Here is a 19,776-nt window from a genome sequence, read left to right as displayed (position 1 = left end):
GAGAAGAGCGGCCATATTACTATATATATTACTATATCACACTGAGGAGAAGAGCGGCCATATTACTATATATATATTACTATATCACACTGAGGAGAAGAGCGGCCATATTACTATATATATTACTATATCACACTGAGGAGAAGAGCGGCCATATTACTATATATATATTACTATATCACACTGAGGACAAGAGCGGCCATATTACTATATATATATATTACTATATCACACTGAGGAGAAGAGCGGCCATATTACTATATATATATTACTATATCACACTGAGGAGAAGAGCGGCCATATTACTATATATATATTACTATATCACACTGAGGATAAGAGCGGCCATATTACTATATATATTACTATATCACACTGAGGAGAAGAGCGGCCATATTACTATATATATATTACTATATCACACTGAGGAGAAGAGCGGCCATAATACTATATATATTACTATATCACACTGAGGAGAAGAGCAGCCATATTACTATATATATATATTACTATATCTCACTGAGGAGAAGAGCGGCCATATTACTATATATATATTACTATATCACACTGAGGAGAAGAGCGGCCATATTACTATATATATATTACTATATCACACTGAGGAGAAGAGCGGCCATATTACTATATATATATTACTATATCACACTGAGGAGAAGAGCGGCCATATTACTATATATATATATTACTATATCTCACTGAGGAGAAGAGCGGCCATATTACTATATATATATTACTATATCACACTGAGGAGAAGAGCGGCCATATTACTATATATATATTACTATATCACACTGAGGAGAAGAGCGGCCATATTACTATATATATATATTACTATATCACACTGAGGAGAAGAGCGGCCATATTACTATATATATATTACTATATCACACTGAGGAGAAGAGCGGCCATATTACTATATATATATATTACTATATCTCACTGAGGAGAAGAGCGGCCATATTACTATATATATATTACTATATCACACTGAGGAGAAGAGCGGCCATATTACTATATATATATTACTATATCACACTGAGAAGAGCGGCCATATTACTATATATATATTACTATATCACACTGAGGAGAAGAGCGGCCATATTACTATATATATATATTACTATATCACACTGAGGAGAAGAGCGGCCATATTACTATATATATATTACTATATCACACTGAGGAGAAGAGCAGCCATATTACTATATATATTACTATATCACACTGAGGAGAAGAGCGGCCATATTACTATATATATTACTATATCACACTGAGGAGAAGAGCGGCCATATTACTATATATATTACTATATCACACTGAGGAGAGGAGCGGCCATATTACTATATATATATATTACTATATCACACTGAGGAGAAGAGCGGCCATATTACTATATATATTACTATATCACACTGAGGAGAAGAGCGGCCATATTACTATATATATATTACTATATCACACTGAGGAGAAGAGCGGCCATATTACTATATATATATTACTATATCACACTGAGGAGAAGAGTGGCCATATTACTATATATATTACTATATCACACTGAGGAGAAGAGCGGCCATATTACTATATATATATATTACTATATCTCACTGAGGAGAAGAGCGGCCATATTACTATATATATATTACTATATCACACTGAGGAGAAGAGCGGCCATATTACTATATATATATTACTATATCACACTGAGGAGAAGAGCGGCCATATTACTATATATATATATTACTATATCACACTGAGGAGAAGAGCGGCCATATTACTATATATATATTACTATATCACACTGAGGAGAAGAGCGGCCATATTACTATATATATATTACTATATCACACTGAGGAGAAGAGCGGCCATATTACTATATATATTACTATATCACAATGAGGAGAAGAGCGGCCATATTACTATATATATATTACTATATCACACTGAGGATAAGAGCGGCCATATTACTATATATATTACTATATCACACTGAGGAGAACAGCGGCCATATTACTATATATATATTACTATATCACACTGAGGAGAAGGGCAGCCATATTACTGTATATATATATTACTATATCACACTGAGGAGAAGAGCGGCCATATTACTATATATATTACTATATCACACTGAGAAGAAGAGCGGCCATATTACTATATATATTACTATATCACACTGAGGAGAAGGGCAGCCATATTACTGTATATATATATTACTATATCACACTGAGGAGAAGAGCGGCCATATTACTATATATATTACTATATCACACTGAGGATAAGAGCGGCCATATTACTATATATATTACTATATCACACTGAGGAGAACAGCGGCCATATTACTATATATATATTACTATATCACACTGAGGAGAAGGGCAGCCATATTACTGTATATATATATTACTATATCACAATGAGGAGGAGAGCGGCCATATTACTATATATATTACTATATCACACTGAGGAGAAGAGCGGCCATATTACTATATATATATTACTATAAAACACACTGAGGAGGAGAGCAGCCATATTACTATATATATGGCTATATCACACTGAGAAGAAGAGCGGCCATATTACTATATATATATATTACTATATCACACTGAGGAGAAGAGCAGCCATATTACTATATATATTACTATATCACACTGAGAAGAAGAGCAGCCATATTACTATATATATATATTACTATATCACACTGAGGAGAAGAGCGGCCATATTACTATATATATATTACTATATCACACTGAGGAGAAGAGCGGCCATATTACTATATATATATATTACTATATCACACTGAGGAGAAGAGCGGCCATATTACTATATATATTGCTATATCACACTGAGGAGAAGAGCGGCCATATTACTATATATATATTACTATATCACACTGAGAATAAGAGCGGCCATATTACTATATATATTACTATATCACACTGAGGAGAAGAGCGACCATATTACTATATATATTACTATATCACACTGAGGAGAAGAGCGGCCATATTACTATATATATAACTATATCACACTGAGGTGAAGAGCGGCCATATTACTATATATATTACTATATCACACTGAGGAGAAGAGCGGCCATATTACTATATATATTACTATATCACACTGAGAATAAGAGCAGCCATATTACTATATATAACTATATCACACTGAGAAGAGCGGCCATATTACTATATATATTACTATATCACACTGAGGAGAAGAGCGGCCATATTACTATATATATATTACTATATCACACTGAGGACAAGAGCGGCCATATTACTATATATATATATATTACTATATCACACTGAGGAGAAGAGCGGCCATATTACTATATATATATTACTATATCACACTGAGGAGAAGAGCGGCCATATTACTATATATATATTACTATATCACACTGAGGATAAGAGCGGCCATATTACTATATATATTACTATATCACACTGAGGAGAAGAGCGGCCATATTACTATATATATATTACTATATCACACTGAGGAGAAGAGCGGCCATAATACTATATATATTACTATATCACACTGAGGAGAAGAGCAGCCATATTACTATATATATATATTACTATATCTCACTGAGGAGAAGAGCGGCCATATTACTATATATATATTACTATATCACACTGAGGAGAAGAGCGGCCATATTACTATATATATATTACTATATCACACTGAGGAGAAGAGCGGCCATATTACTATATATATATTACTATATCACACTGAGGAGAAGAGCGGCCATATTACTATATATATATATTACTATATCTCACTGAGGAGAAGAGCGGCCATATTACTATATATATATTACTATATCACACTGAGGAGAAGAGCGGCCATATTACTATATATATATTACTATATCACACTGAGGAGAAGAGCGGCCATATTACTATATATATATATTACTATATCACACTGAGGAGAAGAGCGGCCATATTACTATATATATATTACTATATCACACTGAGGAGAAGAGCGGCCATATTACTATATATATATATTACTATATCTCACTGAGGAGAAGAGCGGCCATATTACTATATATATATTACTATATCACACTGAGGAGAAGAGCGGCCATATTACTATATATATATTACTATATCACACTGAGAAGAGCGGCCATATTACTATATATATATTACTATATCACACTGAGGAGAAGAGCGGCCATATTACTATATATATATATTACTATATCACACTGAGGAGAAGAGCGGCCATATTACTATATATATATTACTATATCACACTGAGGAGAAGAGCAGCCATATTACTATATATATTACTATATCACACTGAGGAGAAGAGCGGCCATATTACTATATATATTACTATATCACACTGAGGAGAGGAGCGGCCATATTACTATATATATATATTACTATATCACACTGAGGAGAAGAGCGGCCATATTACTATATATATTACTATATCACACTGAGGAGAAGAGCGGCCATATTACTATATATATATATTACTATATCACACTGAGGAGAAGAGCGGCCATATTACTATATATATATTACTATATCACACTGAGGAGAAGAGTGGCCATATTACTATATATATTACTATATCACACTGAGGAGAAGAGCGGCCATATTACTATATATATATATTACTATATCTCACTGAGGAGAAGAGCGGCCATATTACTATATATATATTACTATATCACACTGAGGAGAAGAGCGGCCATATTACTATATATATATTACTATATCACACTGAGGAGAAGAGCGGCCATATTACTATATATATATATTACTATATCACACTGAGGAGAAGAGCGGCCATATTACTATATATATATTACTATATCACACTGAGGAGAAGAGCGGCCATATTACTATATATATATTACTATATCACACTGAGGAGAAGAGCGGCCATATTACTATATATATTACTATATCACAATGAGGAGAAGAGCGGCCATATTACTATATATATATTACTATATCACACTGAGGATAAGAGCGGCCATATTACTATATATATTACTATATCACACTGAGGAGAACAGCGGCCATATTACTATATATATATTACTATTTCTTTTTCGCTCCTAATTGGGAGACCCAGACAGTGGGTGTATAGCTACTGTCTCTGGAGGCCGCACAAAGAACTACACTTAAAAGTGTAAGGCCCCTCCCCTTCTGGCTATACACCCTCCCGTAGGAGTACGGATTCCTCAGTTTTAGCTTTGTGCGCAAGGAGGTCAGACACGCACGCATAGCTCCATTGTTTTTAGTCAGCAGCAGCTGCTGACTATGTCGGATGGAAGAAAAGAGGGCCCATACTAAGGGTCCCCAGCATGCTCCCTTCTCACCCCACTGTATGTCGGAGGTGTTTGTAAGGTTGAGGTACCCATTGCGGGTACGGCGGCAGGAGCCCACATGCTGATTCCTTCCCCATCCCTTTTTACAGGGCTCTGGGTGAAGTGGGATTTACCGGTCTCCAGGCACTGAGACCGTGCTCCATCTACAGCCCCTGGAGAAGATGCTGGATGGAGCGGAGTACATCAGGGACATGGCCCTGCTTCCTTAAGGTACTCTGTGTCCCCGTGCATTTGGCGCTCACACCGCAGCATGCTGGGTGTTGTAGTGCGCCGGGGGACATCAGCGCTGCGGCGCCTGTGCCATGGCCTCATTCAGCTTAGCTGAAGCAGGCACACTTATGGGAATCGGCCGCGCCGGCCGCTGGGACTGCGGCACGGCTGGCACTTGTAGTGCGCCGGGGACTTCAGCGCGGCCTGCGCTTTTACGGCGGCCGCGCTGATAACTACAGTCCCCGGCTTTTGCGGCCTGCTTCCGTTCGTTCCCGCCCCCAGACCTGCCAGTCAGGAGAGGGGCGGGACGCTGCCCACGTCTAGGACTCGGTCGCGCCGGCCGCTGGAACAGCGGCGCGGCTGGCACTTGTAGTGCGCCGGGGACTTCAGCGCGGCCCGCGCTTTTACGGCGGCCGCGCTGATAACTCGAGTCCCCGGCTTTTGCGGCCTGCTTTCGTTCGTTCCCGCCCCCAGACCTGCCAGTCAGGAGAGGGGCGGGACGCTGGCCAGTGCATCAGCGCTGAGGGCTGGAGTCGTTTTTACATACTCCAGCCCTCACAGTCAGCACAGAGGGGACACTGTTCCCGCACTTTTGTTTGGGAACTCCCACGGACCGCCCCTCTCCACATTAGCCGGCAGCCATTCCTGCTGACACGCTGAGCTGCAGAGGGGAGCCGGGGAGACCCAGACAAGGCATTCTGCAGCCTCTTACCCGCTGTTCAGCGGGCGGTAAGCAGCCCTCAGGGCTCACCCCCTCTTGTGCTCGTAGTATTCTTAGTATTTTGTTGCTACAAATACTTGGTATTACATAGCGCTGGTCGCCCTTTGGCTATAGACTCTCTCACATGCAGAGAGCCAGCAGCATGTCGCCCGTAAAACGCAAGGGTGCCAAGGCACAGACATTATATGCTTCCTGCACCGCATGTGGGACTTTTCTACCGGCAGGCTCCACGGACCCCCATTGTGTGCAGTGCTCGGCCCCTGCGGCGCTTGCACAGTCGGGACCTCTGCTGGACGTGTCCCAGGGTGTACCACCTGTGAATGCTGTCCAGGTGACAGGAACTGAGTTTGCAGCTTTTGCTGACAGAATGTCTCTCACTATGTCACAAATTCTTGACACATTGCGAGCTAGGCCTGTACTTCAGACCACGGACACTGTGCATGTATTGCCCCCTGGTCCCCCTCAGCTCCTAGCTCCGGGACGGGCATCTACACCTCAGGGTGAAGACTCTGACTCGGACGATGGCCCCGGGCAGCCTAAGCGGGCTCGTTATGACGGGCCTTCACATTCATCTCAATGGTCTGGATCCCAGCGGGATGAATCTATGGGTGATGAGGCGGACGTAACTGATCAGGATTCTGATCCTGGGACCGCTCTCAATCTAGATACACCAGATGGTGACGCCATAGTTAATGATCTTATATTTAACATCAATAAGATGTTGAATATTTCCCCACCAGCTCCTCCTGTAGAGGAGTCAGCTTCGCAGCACGAGAGAATCCATTTCAGATACCCTAAGCGTACATTAAGCACTTTTCTGGACCACGCTGACTTCAGAGACGCAATCCAGAAACCCCACGCTTATCCTGAAAGGCGTTTTCCTAAACGACTTAAAGATACACGCTACCCTTTTCCCTCTGAAGTGGTCAAGGGTTGGACCCAGTGTCCAAAAGTGGATCCTCCAATTTCCAGGCTTGCAGCTAGATCCTTGGTTGCTGTTGAAGATGGAGCGGCACTTAAAGATGCCACTGACAGGCAGATGGAGCTCTGGCTGAAATCCATCTATGAAGCGATTGGAGCGTCATTAGCGCCTTCTTTTGCGGCCGTATGGGCACTCCAAGCTATCACGGCCGGGCTTGCGCGAGTCGACTCAGTCACACGTGCATTTGCCCCGCAGGTAGCACCATTGACCTCGCAAATGGCGGCATTCGCGTCGTACGCGATTAATGCTGTTCTGGACGCTACAAGCCGCACGGCAGTGGCGTCAGCCAACTCAGTTGTTTTGCGTAGGGCTCTGTGGTTGAGACATTGGAAAGCAGATTCTCATTCCAAGAAGTGCTTAACCAATTTGCCTTTTTCTCGTGACCGATTGTTTGGAGAGCGTTTGGATGAAATCATCAAACACTCCAAGGGTAAGGACTCTTCCTTGCCACAACACAGACAAAACAAGCCCCAACAGAGGAGGGGTCAGTCTGGTTATCGGTCCTTTCGAGGACAGGGCAGGTCCCAATTCGCCTCGTCAAAAAAGACTCAAAAGGACCAGAGACGTTCAAATTCTTGGAGGTCTCAGTCACGCCCAAAAAGACCAGCCGGAGGAACCGTTGCCAAAACGACGTCCTCCTGACTTGCGGTCTCCGATGCCCACACCCGCGGTCGGTGGGAGGCTGTCCCACTTTGGCGACATTTGGCTAGCAAGCGTCAAGGACCGTTGGGTGAGAGATATTCTATCTCACGGGTACAGGATAGAGTTCAGTTCTCGTCCGCCAACTCGTTTCTTCCGAACTTCTCCACCACCAGACCGAGCCGATGCTCTGTTGCAGGCGGTGGCCGCTCTAAAGGCGGAAGGAGTGGTGACCTCCGTCCCTCTTCAGGAACAGGGTCACGGTTTTTACTCCAATCTGTTTGTGGTCCCAAAAAAGGACGGATCGTATCGTCCCGTCCTGGATCTGAAGTTGCTCAACAGACACGTAAAAGTCAGGAGGTTCCGGATGGAATCCCTACGCTCCGTCATAGCCTCAATGTCTCAGGGAGATTTTCTAGCATCAATAGACATCAAAGATGCGTATCTCCACGTGCCGATTGCACCAGAGCATCAGCGTTTCCTACGTTTCGTCATACACGACGAGCACCTACAGTTCGTAGCGTTACCCTTCGGTCTGGCAACAGCCCCCCGGGTCTTCACCAAAGTCATGGCAGCAGTAGTAGCTGTTCTGCACTCGCAGGGTCACTCGGTCATCCCGTATCTAGACGACCTGCTTATAAAGGCATCCTCTCAAGAAGCATGCCAACACAGTCTGAAGGTGGCGCTAGACACCCTCCAGACTTTCGGGTGGATTATCAACTTTCCAAAGTCTCATCTAACCCCGACCCAATCTCTGACTTATCTTGGCATGGAGTTTCATACTCTATCAGCGATAGTGAGGCTTCCACTGGACAAGCAGTGCTCGCTACGGACTGGAGTGCAATCTCTCCTTCAGAGCCAGTCGCACTCACTGAGGCGCCTCATGCATTTCCTAGGAAAGATGGTAGCAGCAATGGAGGCAGTCCCGTTCGCGCAGTTTCATCTGCGCCCTCTCCAATGGGACATTCTGCGCCAATGGGATGGGAAATCGACGTCCCTCGACAGGACTGTCTCCCTCTCTCAGACTGCCAAGGACTCTCTACGTTGGTGGCTTCTCCCCAACTCATTGTCACAGGGAAAGTCGTTCCTTCCCCCGTCCTGGGCAGTGGTCACGACAGATGCGAGCCTATCAGGGTGGGGAGCGGTGTTTCTCCACCACAGGGCTCAGGGGACGTGGACTCAGGAAGAGTCCACCTTGCAGATCAATGTTCTGGAAATCAGAGCAATCTATCTTGCCCTGCGAGCCTTCCAACAATGGCTGGAAGGCAAGCAGATTCGGATTCAGTCGGACAATTCCACGGCGGTGGCGTACATCAACCACCAAGGGGGAACACGCAGTCGCCAAGCTTTTCAAGAAGTCCAGCGGATTTTGACGTGGGTGGAAAGCAGAGCGTCCACCATATCTGCAGTTCACATCCCAGGCGTGGAAAACTGGGAAGCGGACTTTCTCAGTCGCCAGGGCATGGACGCAGGAGAATGGTCCCTTCACCCGGACGTGTTTCAACAGATCTGTTACCGCTGGGGGTCGCCGGACGTCGATCTGATGGCGTCACGGCACAACAACAAGGTCCCAGTTTTCATGGCACGGTCTCACGATCACCGAGCGCTGGCGGCAGACGCCTTGGTTCAGGATTGGTCGCAATTCCGACTCCCCTATGTGTTCCCACCTCTAGCATTGTTACCCAGAGTTCTCCGGAAAATCAAGTCCGACTGCCAGCGAGCCATACTCGTCGCTCCAAATTGGCCAAGAAGGTCGTGGTACCCGGATCTGTGGCATCTCACGGTAGGCCAACCGTGGGCACTACCAGACCGTCCAGATCTGCTGTCTCAAGGGCCGTTTTTCCATCTGAATTCTGCGGCCCTGAACCTGACTGTGTGGCCATTGAGTCCTGGATCCTAGCGGCCTCAGGTTTATCTCAGGGAGTTGTTGCCACAATGAGACAGGCTAGAAAACCATCCTCAGCTAAGATCTATCACAGGACGTGGAAGATATACTTAGCGTGGTGCTTGGCTCAAGGGTTTTCTCCCTGGCCATTTGCATTGCCAATTTTTCTTTCCTTCCTGCAGTCTGGGTTGGAAAAAGGTTTGTCCCTTAGCTCGCTTAAGGGTCAAGTCTCCGCGTTATCCGTATTCTTTCAGAAGCGCTTGGCACAGCTTTCTAAAGTACGCACGTTTCTCCAAGGAGTTTGTCATATCGTTCCTCCTTACAGACGGCCATTGGAACCCTGGGATCTGAACAAGGTTCTCCTTGCTCTTCAAAAGCCGCCTTTCGAGCCCTTGAAAGAGGTTCCCCTTTCTCGGCTTTCACAAAAGGTAGTTTTTCTTGTAGCGGTCACATCTCTTCGAAGAGTGTCCGAGCTGGCGGCGTTATCTTGCAAATCTCCCTTCCTGGTGTTTCACCAAGACAAGGTAGTACTGCGTCCAATTCCAGAGTTTTCTCCCAAGGTGGTTTCTTCCTTTCATCTCAATCAGGATATCACTTTGCCATCTTTGTGTCCGCATCCAGTTCACCAATTTGAAAAGGGTTTACATCTGTTGGACCTGGTGAGAGCACTCAGGATTTACATTTCTCGCACGGCGCCTCTACGCCGTTCGGATGCGCTCTTTGTCCTAGTCGCTGGTCAGCATAAGGGATCGCAAGCTTCCAAATCCACCCTGGCGCGGTGGATCAAGGAACCAATTCTTCACGCATACCGTTCTGCTGGGCTTCAGATTCCATCTGGACTGAAGGCCCATTCTACCAGAGCCGTTGGTGCGTCCTGGGCGTTGAGGCATCAGGCTACGGCTCAGCAAGTGTGCCAGGCGGCTACCTGGTCGAGTCTGCACACATTTACCAAACACTATCAAGTGCATACCTACGCTTCGGCAGACGCCAGCCTAGGTAGACGGGTCCTTCAGGCGGCGGTGGCCCACCTGTAGGAAGAGGCTGTATGACAGCCCGTTCATGTGGTATCTTTTTACCCACCCAGGGACTGCTTTTGGACGTCCCACTGTCTGGGTCTCCCAATTAGGAGCGAAAAAGAAGAAGGGAATTTTGTTTACTTACCGTAAATTCCTTTTTTTCTAGCTCCAATTGGGAGACCCAGCACCCGCCCTATCTGTTTTTAGGGTTTCGTTTTTTCGGGTGCACATGTTGTTCACGTTGTTTCTTAAGTTCTCCGATCTAGTTATCGGATTGAATTTGGTTTTGAAACTGTTATTGGCTTTCCTCCTTCTTGCTTTGGTACTAAAACTGAGGAATCCGTACTCCTACGGGAGGGTGTATAGCCAGAAGGGGAGGGGCCTTACACTTTTAAGTGTAGTTCTTTGTGCGGCCTCCAGAGGCAGTAGCTATACACCCACTGTCTGGGTCTCCCAATTGGAGCTAGAAGAAAAGGATTTACGGTAAGTAAACAAAATTCCCTTCATCACACTGAGGAGAAGGGCAGCCATATTACTGTATATATATATTACTATATCACACTGAGGAGAAGAGCGGCCATATTACTATATATATTACTATATCACACTGAGAAGAAGAGCGGCCATATTACTATATATATTACTATATCACACTGAGGAGAAGGGCAGCCATATTACTGTATATATATATTACTATATCACACTGAGGAGAAGAGCGGCCATATTACTATATATATTACTATATCACACTGAGGATAAGAGCGGCCATATTACTATATATATTACTATATCACACTGAGGAGAACAGCGGCCATATTACTATATATATATTACTATATCACACTGAGGAGAAGGGCAGCCATATTACTGTATATATATATTACTATATCACACTGAGGAGGAGAGCGGCCATATTACTATATATATTACTATATCACACTGAGGAGAAGAGCGGCCATATTACTATATATATATTACTATAAAACACACTGAGGAGGAGAGCAGCCATATTACTATATATATGCTATATCACACTGAGAAGAAGAGCGGCCATATTACTATATATATATATTACTATATCACACTGAGGAGAAGAGCAGCCATATTACTATATATATTACTATATCACACTGAGAAGAAGAGCAGCCATATTACTATATATATATATTACTATATCACACTGAGGAGAAGAGCGGCCATATTACTATATATATATTACTATATCACACTGAGGAGAAGAGCGGCCATATTACTATATATATATATTACTATATCACACTGAGGAGAAGAGCGGCCATATTACTATATATATTGCTATATCACACTGAGGAGAAGAGCGGCCATATTACTATATATATATTACTATATCACACTGAGAATAAGAGCGGCCATATTACTATATATATTACTATATCACACTGAGGAGAAGAGCGACCATATTACTATATATATTACTATATCACACTGAGGAGAAGAGCGGCCATATTACTATATATATAACTATATCACACTGAGGTGAAGAGCGGCCATATTACTATATATATTACTATATCACACTGAGGAGAAGAGCGGCCATATTACTATATATATTACTATATCACACTGAGAATAAGAGCAGCCATATTACTATATATAACTATATCACACTGAGAAGAGCGGCCATATTACTATATATATTACTATATCACACTGAGGAGAAGAGCGGCCATATTACTATATATATATTACTATATCACACTGAGGACAAGAGCGGCCATATTACTATATATATATATTACTATATCACACTGAGGAGAAGAGCGGCCATATTACTATATATATATTACTATATCACACTGAGGAGAAGAGCGGCCATATTACTATATATATATTACTATATCACACTGAGGATAAGAGCGGCCATATTACTATATATATTACTATATCACACTGAGGAGAAGAGCGGCCATATTACTATATATATATTACTATATCACACTGAGGAGAAGAGCGGCCATATTACTATATATATATTACTATATCACACTGAGGAGAAGAGCGGCCATATTACTATATATATATATTACTATATCTCACTGAGGAGAAGAGCGGCCATATTACTATATATATATTACTATATCACACTGAGGAGAAGAGCGGCCATATTACTATATATATATTACTATATCACACTGAGGAGAAGAGCGGCCATATTACTATATATATATATTACTATATCACACTGAGGAGAAGAGCGGCCATATTACTATATATATATTACTATATCACACTGAGGAGAAGAGCGGCCATATTACTATATATATATATTACTATATCTCACTGAGGAGAAGAGCGGCCATATTACTATATATATATTACTATATCACACTGAGGAGAAGAGCGGCCATATTACTATATATATATTACTATATCACACTGAGAAGAGCGGCCATATTACTATATATATATTACTATATCACACTGAGGAGAAGAGCGGCCATATTACTATATATATATATTACTATATCACACTGAGGAGAAGAGCGGCCATATTACTATATATATATTACTATATCACACTGAGGAGAAGAGCAGCCATATTACTATATATATTACTATATCACACTGAGGAGAAGAGCGGCCATATTACTATATATATTACTATATCACACTGAGGAGAAGAGCGGCCATATTACTATATATATTACTATATCACACTGAGGAGAGGAGCGGCCATATTACTATATATATATTACTATATCACACTGAGGAGAAGAGCGGCCATATTACTATATATATTACTATATCACACTGAGGAGAAGAGCGGCCATATTACTATATATATATTACTATATCACACTGAGGAGAAGAGCGGCCATATTACTATATATATATATTACTATATCACACTGAGGAGAAGAGTGGCCATATTACTATATATATTACTATATCACACTGAGGAGAAGAGCGGCCATATTACTATATATATATATTACTATATCTCACTGAGGAGAAGAGCGGCCATATTACTATATATATATTACTATATCACACTGAGGAGAAGAGCGGCCATATTACTATATATATATTACTATATCACACTGAGGAGAAGAGCGGCCATATTACTATATATATATATTACTATATCACACTGAGGAGAAGAGCGGCCATATTACTATATATATATTACTATATCACACTGAGGAGAAGAGCGGCCATATTACTATATATATATTACTATATCACACTGAGGAGAAGAGCGGCCATATTACTATATATATTACTATATCACAATGAGGAGAAGAGCGGCCATATTACTATATATATATTACTATATCACACTGAGGATAAGAGCGGCCATATTACTATATATATTACTATATCACACTGAGGAGAACAGCGGCCATATTACTATATATATATTACTATATCACACTGAGGAGAAGGGCGGCCATATTACTGTATATATATATTACTATATCACACTGAGGAGAAGAGCGGCCATATTACTGTATATATATATTACTATATCACACTGAGAAGAAGAGCGGCCATATTACTGTATATATATATTACTATATCACACTGAGGAGAAGAGCGGCCATATTACTATATATATTACTATATCACACTGAGAAGAAGAGCGGCCATATTACTATATATATTACTATATCACACTGAGGAGAAGGGCAGCCATATTACTGTATATATATATTACTATATCACACTGAGGAGAAGAGCGGCCATATTACTATATATATTACTATATCACACTGAGGATAAGAGCGGCCATATTACTATATATATTACTATATCACACTGAGGAGAACAGCGGCCATATTACTATATATATATTACTATATCACACTGAGGAGAAGGGCAGCCATATTACTGTATATATATATTACTATATCACACTGAGGAGGAGAGCGGCCATATTACTATATATATTACTATATCACACTGAGGAGAAGAGCGGCCATATTACTATATATATATTACTATAAAACACACTGAGGAGGAGAGCAGCCATATTACTATATATATGGCTATATCACACTGAGAAGAAGAGCGGCCATATTACTATATATATATATTACTATATCACACTGAGGAGAAGAGCAGCCATATTACTATATATATTACTATATCACACTGAGAAGAAGAGCAGCCATATTACTATATATATATATTACTATATCACACTGAGGAGAAGAGCGGCCATATTACTATATATATATTACTATATCACACTGAGGAGAAGAGCGGCCATATTACTATATATATATATTACTATATCACACTGAGGAGAAGAGCGGCCATATTACTATATATATTGCTATATCACACTGAGGAGAAGAGCGACCATATTACTATATATATTACTATATCACACTGAGGAGAAGAGCGGCCATATTACTATATATATAACTATATCACACTGAGGTGAAGAGCGGACATATTACTATATATATTACTATATCACACTGAGGAAAAGAGCGGCCATATTACTATATATATTACTATATCACACTGAGAATAAGAGCAGCCATATTACTATATATAACTATATCACACTGAGAAGAGCGGCCATATTACTATATATATTGCTATATCACACTGAGGAGAAGAGCGACCATATTACTATATATATTACTATATCACACTGAGGAGAAGAGCGGCCATATTACTATATATATATTACTATATCACACTGAGGAGAAGAGTGGCCATATTACTATATATATTACTATATCACACTGAGGAGAAGAACGGCCATATTACTATATATATTACTATATCACACTGAGGAGAAGAGCGGCCATATTACTATATATATATTACTATATCGCACTGAGGAGAAGAGCGGCCATATTACTATATATATATATTACTATATCACACTGAGGAGAAGAGTGGCCATATTGCTATATATATTACTATATCACACTGAGGAGAAGAGCGGCCATATTACTATATATATATTACTATATCACACTGAGGAGAAGAGCGGCCATATTACTATATATATTGCTATATCGCACTGAGGAGAAGAGTGGCCATATTACTATATATATATTGCTATATCGCACTGAGGAGAAGAGTGGCCATATTGCTATATATATTACTATATCACACTGAGGAGAAGAGCGGCCATATTACTATATATATTGCTATATCGCACTGAGGAGAAGAGTGGCCATATTGCTATATATATTACTATATCACACTGAGGAGAAGAGCGGCCATATTACTATATATATTGCTATATCGCACTGAGGAGAAGAGCAGCCATATTACTATATATATATATATATATATATATTACTATATCACACTGAGGAGAAGAGAGGCCATATTACTATATATATATATATATATATATATATATTACTATATCACACTGAGGAGAAGAGCGGCCATATTACTATATATATATTACTATATCACACTGAGGAGAAGAGTGGCCATATTACTATATATATATATATATATATTACTATATCACACTGAGGAGAAGAGCGGCCATATTACTATATATATAACTATATCACACTGAGGAGAAGAGCGGCCATATTACTATATATATTACTATATCACACTGAGGAGAAGAGCGGCCATATTACTATATATATTACTATATCACACTGAGGAGAAGAGCGGCCATATTACTATATATATTACTATATCACACTGAGGAGAAGAGCAGCCATATTACTATATATATTACTATATCACACTGAGGAGAAGGGCGGCCATATTACTATATATATATATTACTATATCACACTGAGGAGAAGAGCGGCCATATTACTATATATATTACTATATCACACTGAGGAGAAGGGCGGCCATATTACTATATATATATATTACTATATCACACTGAGGAGAAGAGCGGCCATATTACTATATATATATCAGTATATCACACTGAGGAAAAGGGCGACCATATTACTATATATATATATCAGTATATCATCTCATTGGATGCCCAGTGTTGCATGGACGTCTGTAATATACCATGTTTGCTGCAGTTTCATTATCGTGATAAAAGTTCTTCTTTTCTCATGTTTTGCAGAAGATATGAATTCAGCAAATCTGGAAGGATGGAGAAGGTGCTGTCAATATTCATCATGTCATGATTAGCAATATCTGGAGAGCAGGATGTCACCTGTTATACAGGAGGTGACCTCACCACTCTGCAGATATCAGTTATATTATACAGCAGTGACATCACCGCTCTGCAGATATCAGTTATGTTATACAGCAGTGACATCACCGCTCTGCAGATATCAGTTATATTATACGGCAGTGACATCACCGCTCTGCAGATATCAGTTATATTATACGGCAGTGACATCACCGCTCTGCAGATATCAGTTATATTATACAGCAGTGACATCACCGCTCTGCAGATATCAGTTATATTATACAGCAGTGACATCACCGCTCTGCAGATATCAGTTATATTATACAGCAGTGACATCACCGCTCTGCAGATATCAATTATGTTATACAGCAGTGACATCACCGCTCTGCAGATATCAGTTATATTATACAGCAGTGACATCACCGCTCTGCAGATATCAGTTATATTATACAGCAGTGACATCACCGCTCTCCAGATATCAGTTATATTATACAGCAGTGACATCACCGCTCTGCAGATATCAGTTATATTATACAGCAGTGACCTCACCGCTCTGCAGATATCAGTTATATTATACAGCAGTGACATCACTGCTCTGCAGATATCAGTTATATTATACAGCAGTGACATCACCGCTCTGCAGATATCAGTTATATTATACAGCAGTGACATCACCGCTCTGCAGATATCAGTTATATTATACAGCAGTGACATCACCGCTCTGCAGATATCAGTTATATTATACAGCAGTGACATCACCGCTCTGCAGATATCAGTTATATTATACAGGAGGTGACCTCACCGCTCTGCAGATATCAGTTATATTATACAGCAGTGACATCACTGCTCTGCAGATATCAGTTATATTATACAGCAGTGACATCACCGCTCTGCAGATATCAGTTATATTATACAGCAGTGACATCACCGCTCTGCAGATATCAGTTATATTATACAGCAGTGACATCACTGCTCTGCAGATATCAGTTATATTATACAGCAGTGACATCACTGCTCTGCAGATATCAGTTATATTATACAGGAGGTGACCTCACCGCTCTGCAGATATCAGTTATATTATACAGGAGATGACATCACTGCTCTGCAGATATCAGTTATATTATACAGGAGGTGACCTCACCGCTCTGCAGATATCAGTTATATTATACAGCAGTGACATCACTGCTCTGCAGATATCAGTTATATTATACAGCAGTGACATCACCGCTCCGCAGATATCAGTTATATTCTACTGCAGTGACATCACCGCTCTGCAGATATCAGTTATATTATACAGGAGGTGACATCACCGCTCTGCAGATATCAGTTATATTCTACTGCAGTGACATCACCGCTCTGCAGATATCAGTTATGTTATACAGCAGTGACATCACCGCTCTGCAGATATCAGTTATATTATACAGCAGTGACATCACCGCTCTGCAGATATCAGTTATATTACACAGCAGTGACATCACCGCTCTGCAGATATCAGTTATATTATACAGGAGGTGACCTCACCGCTCTGCAGATATCAGTTATATTATACAGCAGTGACATCACCGCTCTGCAGATATCAGTTATATTATACAGGAGGTGACATCACCGCTCTGCAGATATCAGTTATATTATACAGCAGTGACATCACTGCTCTGCAGATATCAGTTCTATTATACAGCAGTGACATCACTGCTCTGCAGATATCAGTTCTATTATACAGCAGTGACATCACTGCTCTGCAGATATCAGTTATATTATATAGCAGTGACATCACCGCTCTGCAGATATCAGTTATATTATACAGCAGTGACATCACCGCTCTGCAGATATCAGTTATATTATACAGCAGTGACATCACCGCTATGCAGATACATATGGTGCGGCCGTTTCTTGATGTTTAATTCCTTCTCTTCATCTCAGTGGGAGGATCAGAAAATCCCGGTTATGACTGGATTGGTTAAAGGTGAATTGGAGGAGGAGGAGCTTCAGGCGCAGGAGGAGGTAGGAGACCGTTTCATATCAATATCATGTGTTCTCTTCAGGAGCCACAACATCTTTATAAACCAATTGTTAAGGGTGACACGTAATGGAGGATCTGCTCATTATAGTGATACTGTGACTCTGTTTTCTCTGTATTGGGAGGTATCCTCACCAGGATGCCATTACTCTGTATTGCCTCATTCATTAGAGCATTTCTTGTTCTACGTGACATCGTCTCTACACATGATCACAAGGAGAGCTGACGGCGGCCTGATGGAGGGGTTCCGTTGGCTGACGGCGGCCTCATGGAGGGGTTCCTTTGGCTGACGGCGGCCTCATGGAGGGGTTCCGTTGGCTGACAGCGGCCTCATGGAGGGGTTCCGTTGGCTGACGGCGGCCTCATGGAGGGGTTTCGTTGGCTGACGGCGGCCTCATGGAGGGGTTCCATTGGCTGACGGCAGCCTCACTGAGGGGAGGGGTTTCGTTGGCTGACGGCGGCCTCATGGAAGAGAGGGGTTCCGTTGGCTGACGGCGGCCTCATGGGGTTGGGGAGGATCTATTAACTCTAGGCGGGGGATGGGATGAACTTGGCGTGGAGAGAGCAATGGGTGAATAGATAGGTGATCTCTGCCTGATCTAACAATGGTCTTTATTTTGCATTGGAAAAGCTTCATATCAGAACCCTAATGACAAGCATGGCGGCCATGGACCTGGAGCAGGTGAGTGCTAAGCAGAGTTTTTTCAAGACCAGTGTAGTGCCGCTGCTGTATGATGTTGTGTACGCCGTGCTCCTCTACCTGCTGCTCATGGGTTGCATCACAATA

General features: G+C 41.4%; 1 protein-coding gene across 1 annotated transcript in view; it reads left to right on the top strand.

Moving 5' to 3' along the window:
• The window catches only part of CCDC93 (CCC complex scaffolding subunit CCDC93), a 198,839-nt gene that overhangs the window by 148,101 nt on the left and 30,962 nt on the right, over positions 1–19,776 (top strand). The window contains exons 8-10 of the mRNA XM_075316968.1: positions 16,901–16,937; positions 18,893–18,973; positions 19,621–19,671. Of these exons, the coding sequence (XP_075173083.1) occupies positions 16,901–16,937; positions 18,893–18,973; positions 19,621–19,671 (169 nt within the window). The remainder of the gene's footprint in view (positions 1–16,900; positions 16,938–18,892; positions 18,974–19,620; positions 19,672–19,776) is intronic.

This window comes from Anomaloglossus baeobatrachus, chromosome 7, assembly GCF_048569485.1.
Source record: "Anomaloglossus baeobatrachus isolate aAnoBae1 chromosome 7, aAnoBae1.hap1, whole genome shotgun sequence".
In the NCBI taxonomy this organism is placed as follows: Eukaryota; Metazoa; Chordata; class Amphibia; order Anura; family Aromobatidae; genus Anomaloglossus; species Anomaloglossus baeobatrachus.
Note: the sequence above shows the minus strand (reverse complement) of the source record. Positions and strands in the feature narration are given on the sequence as shown.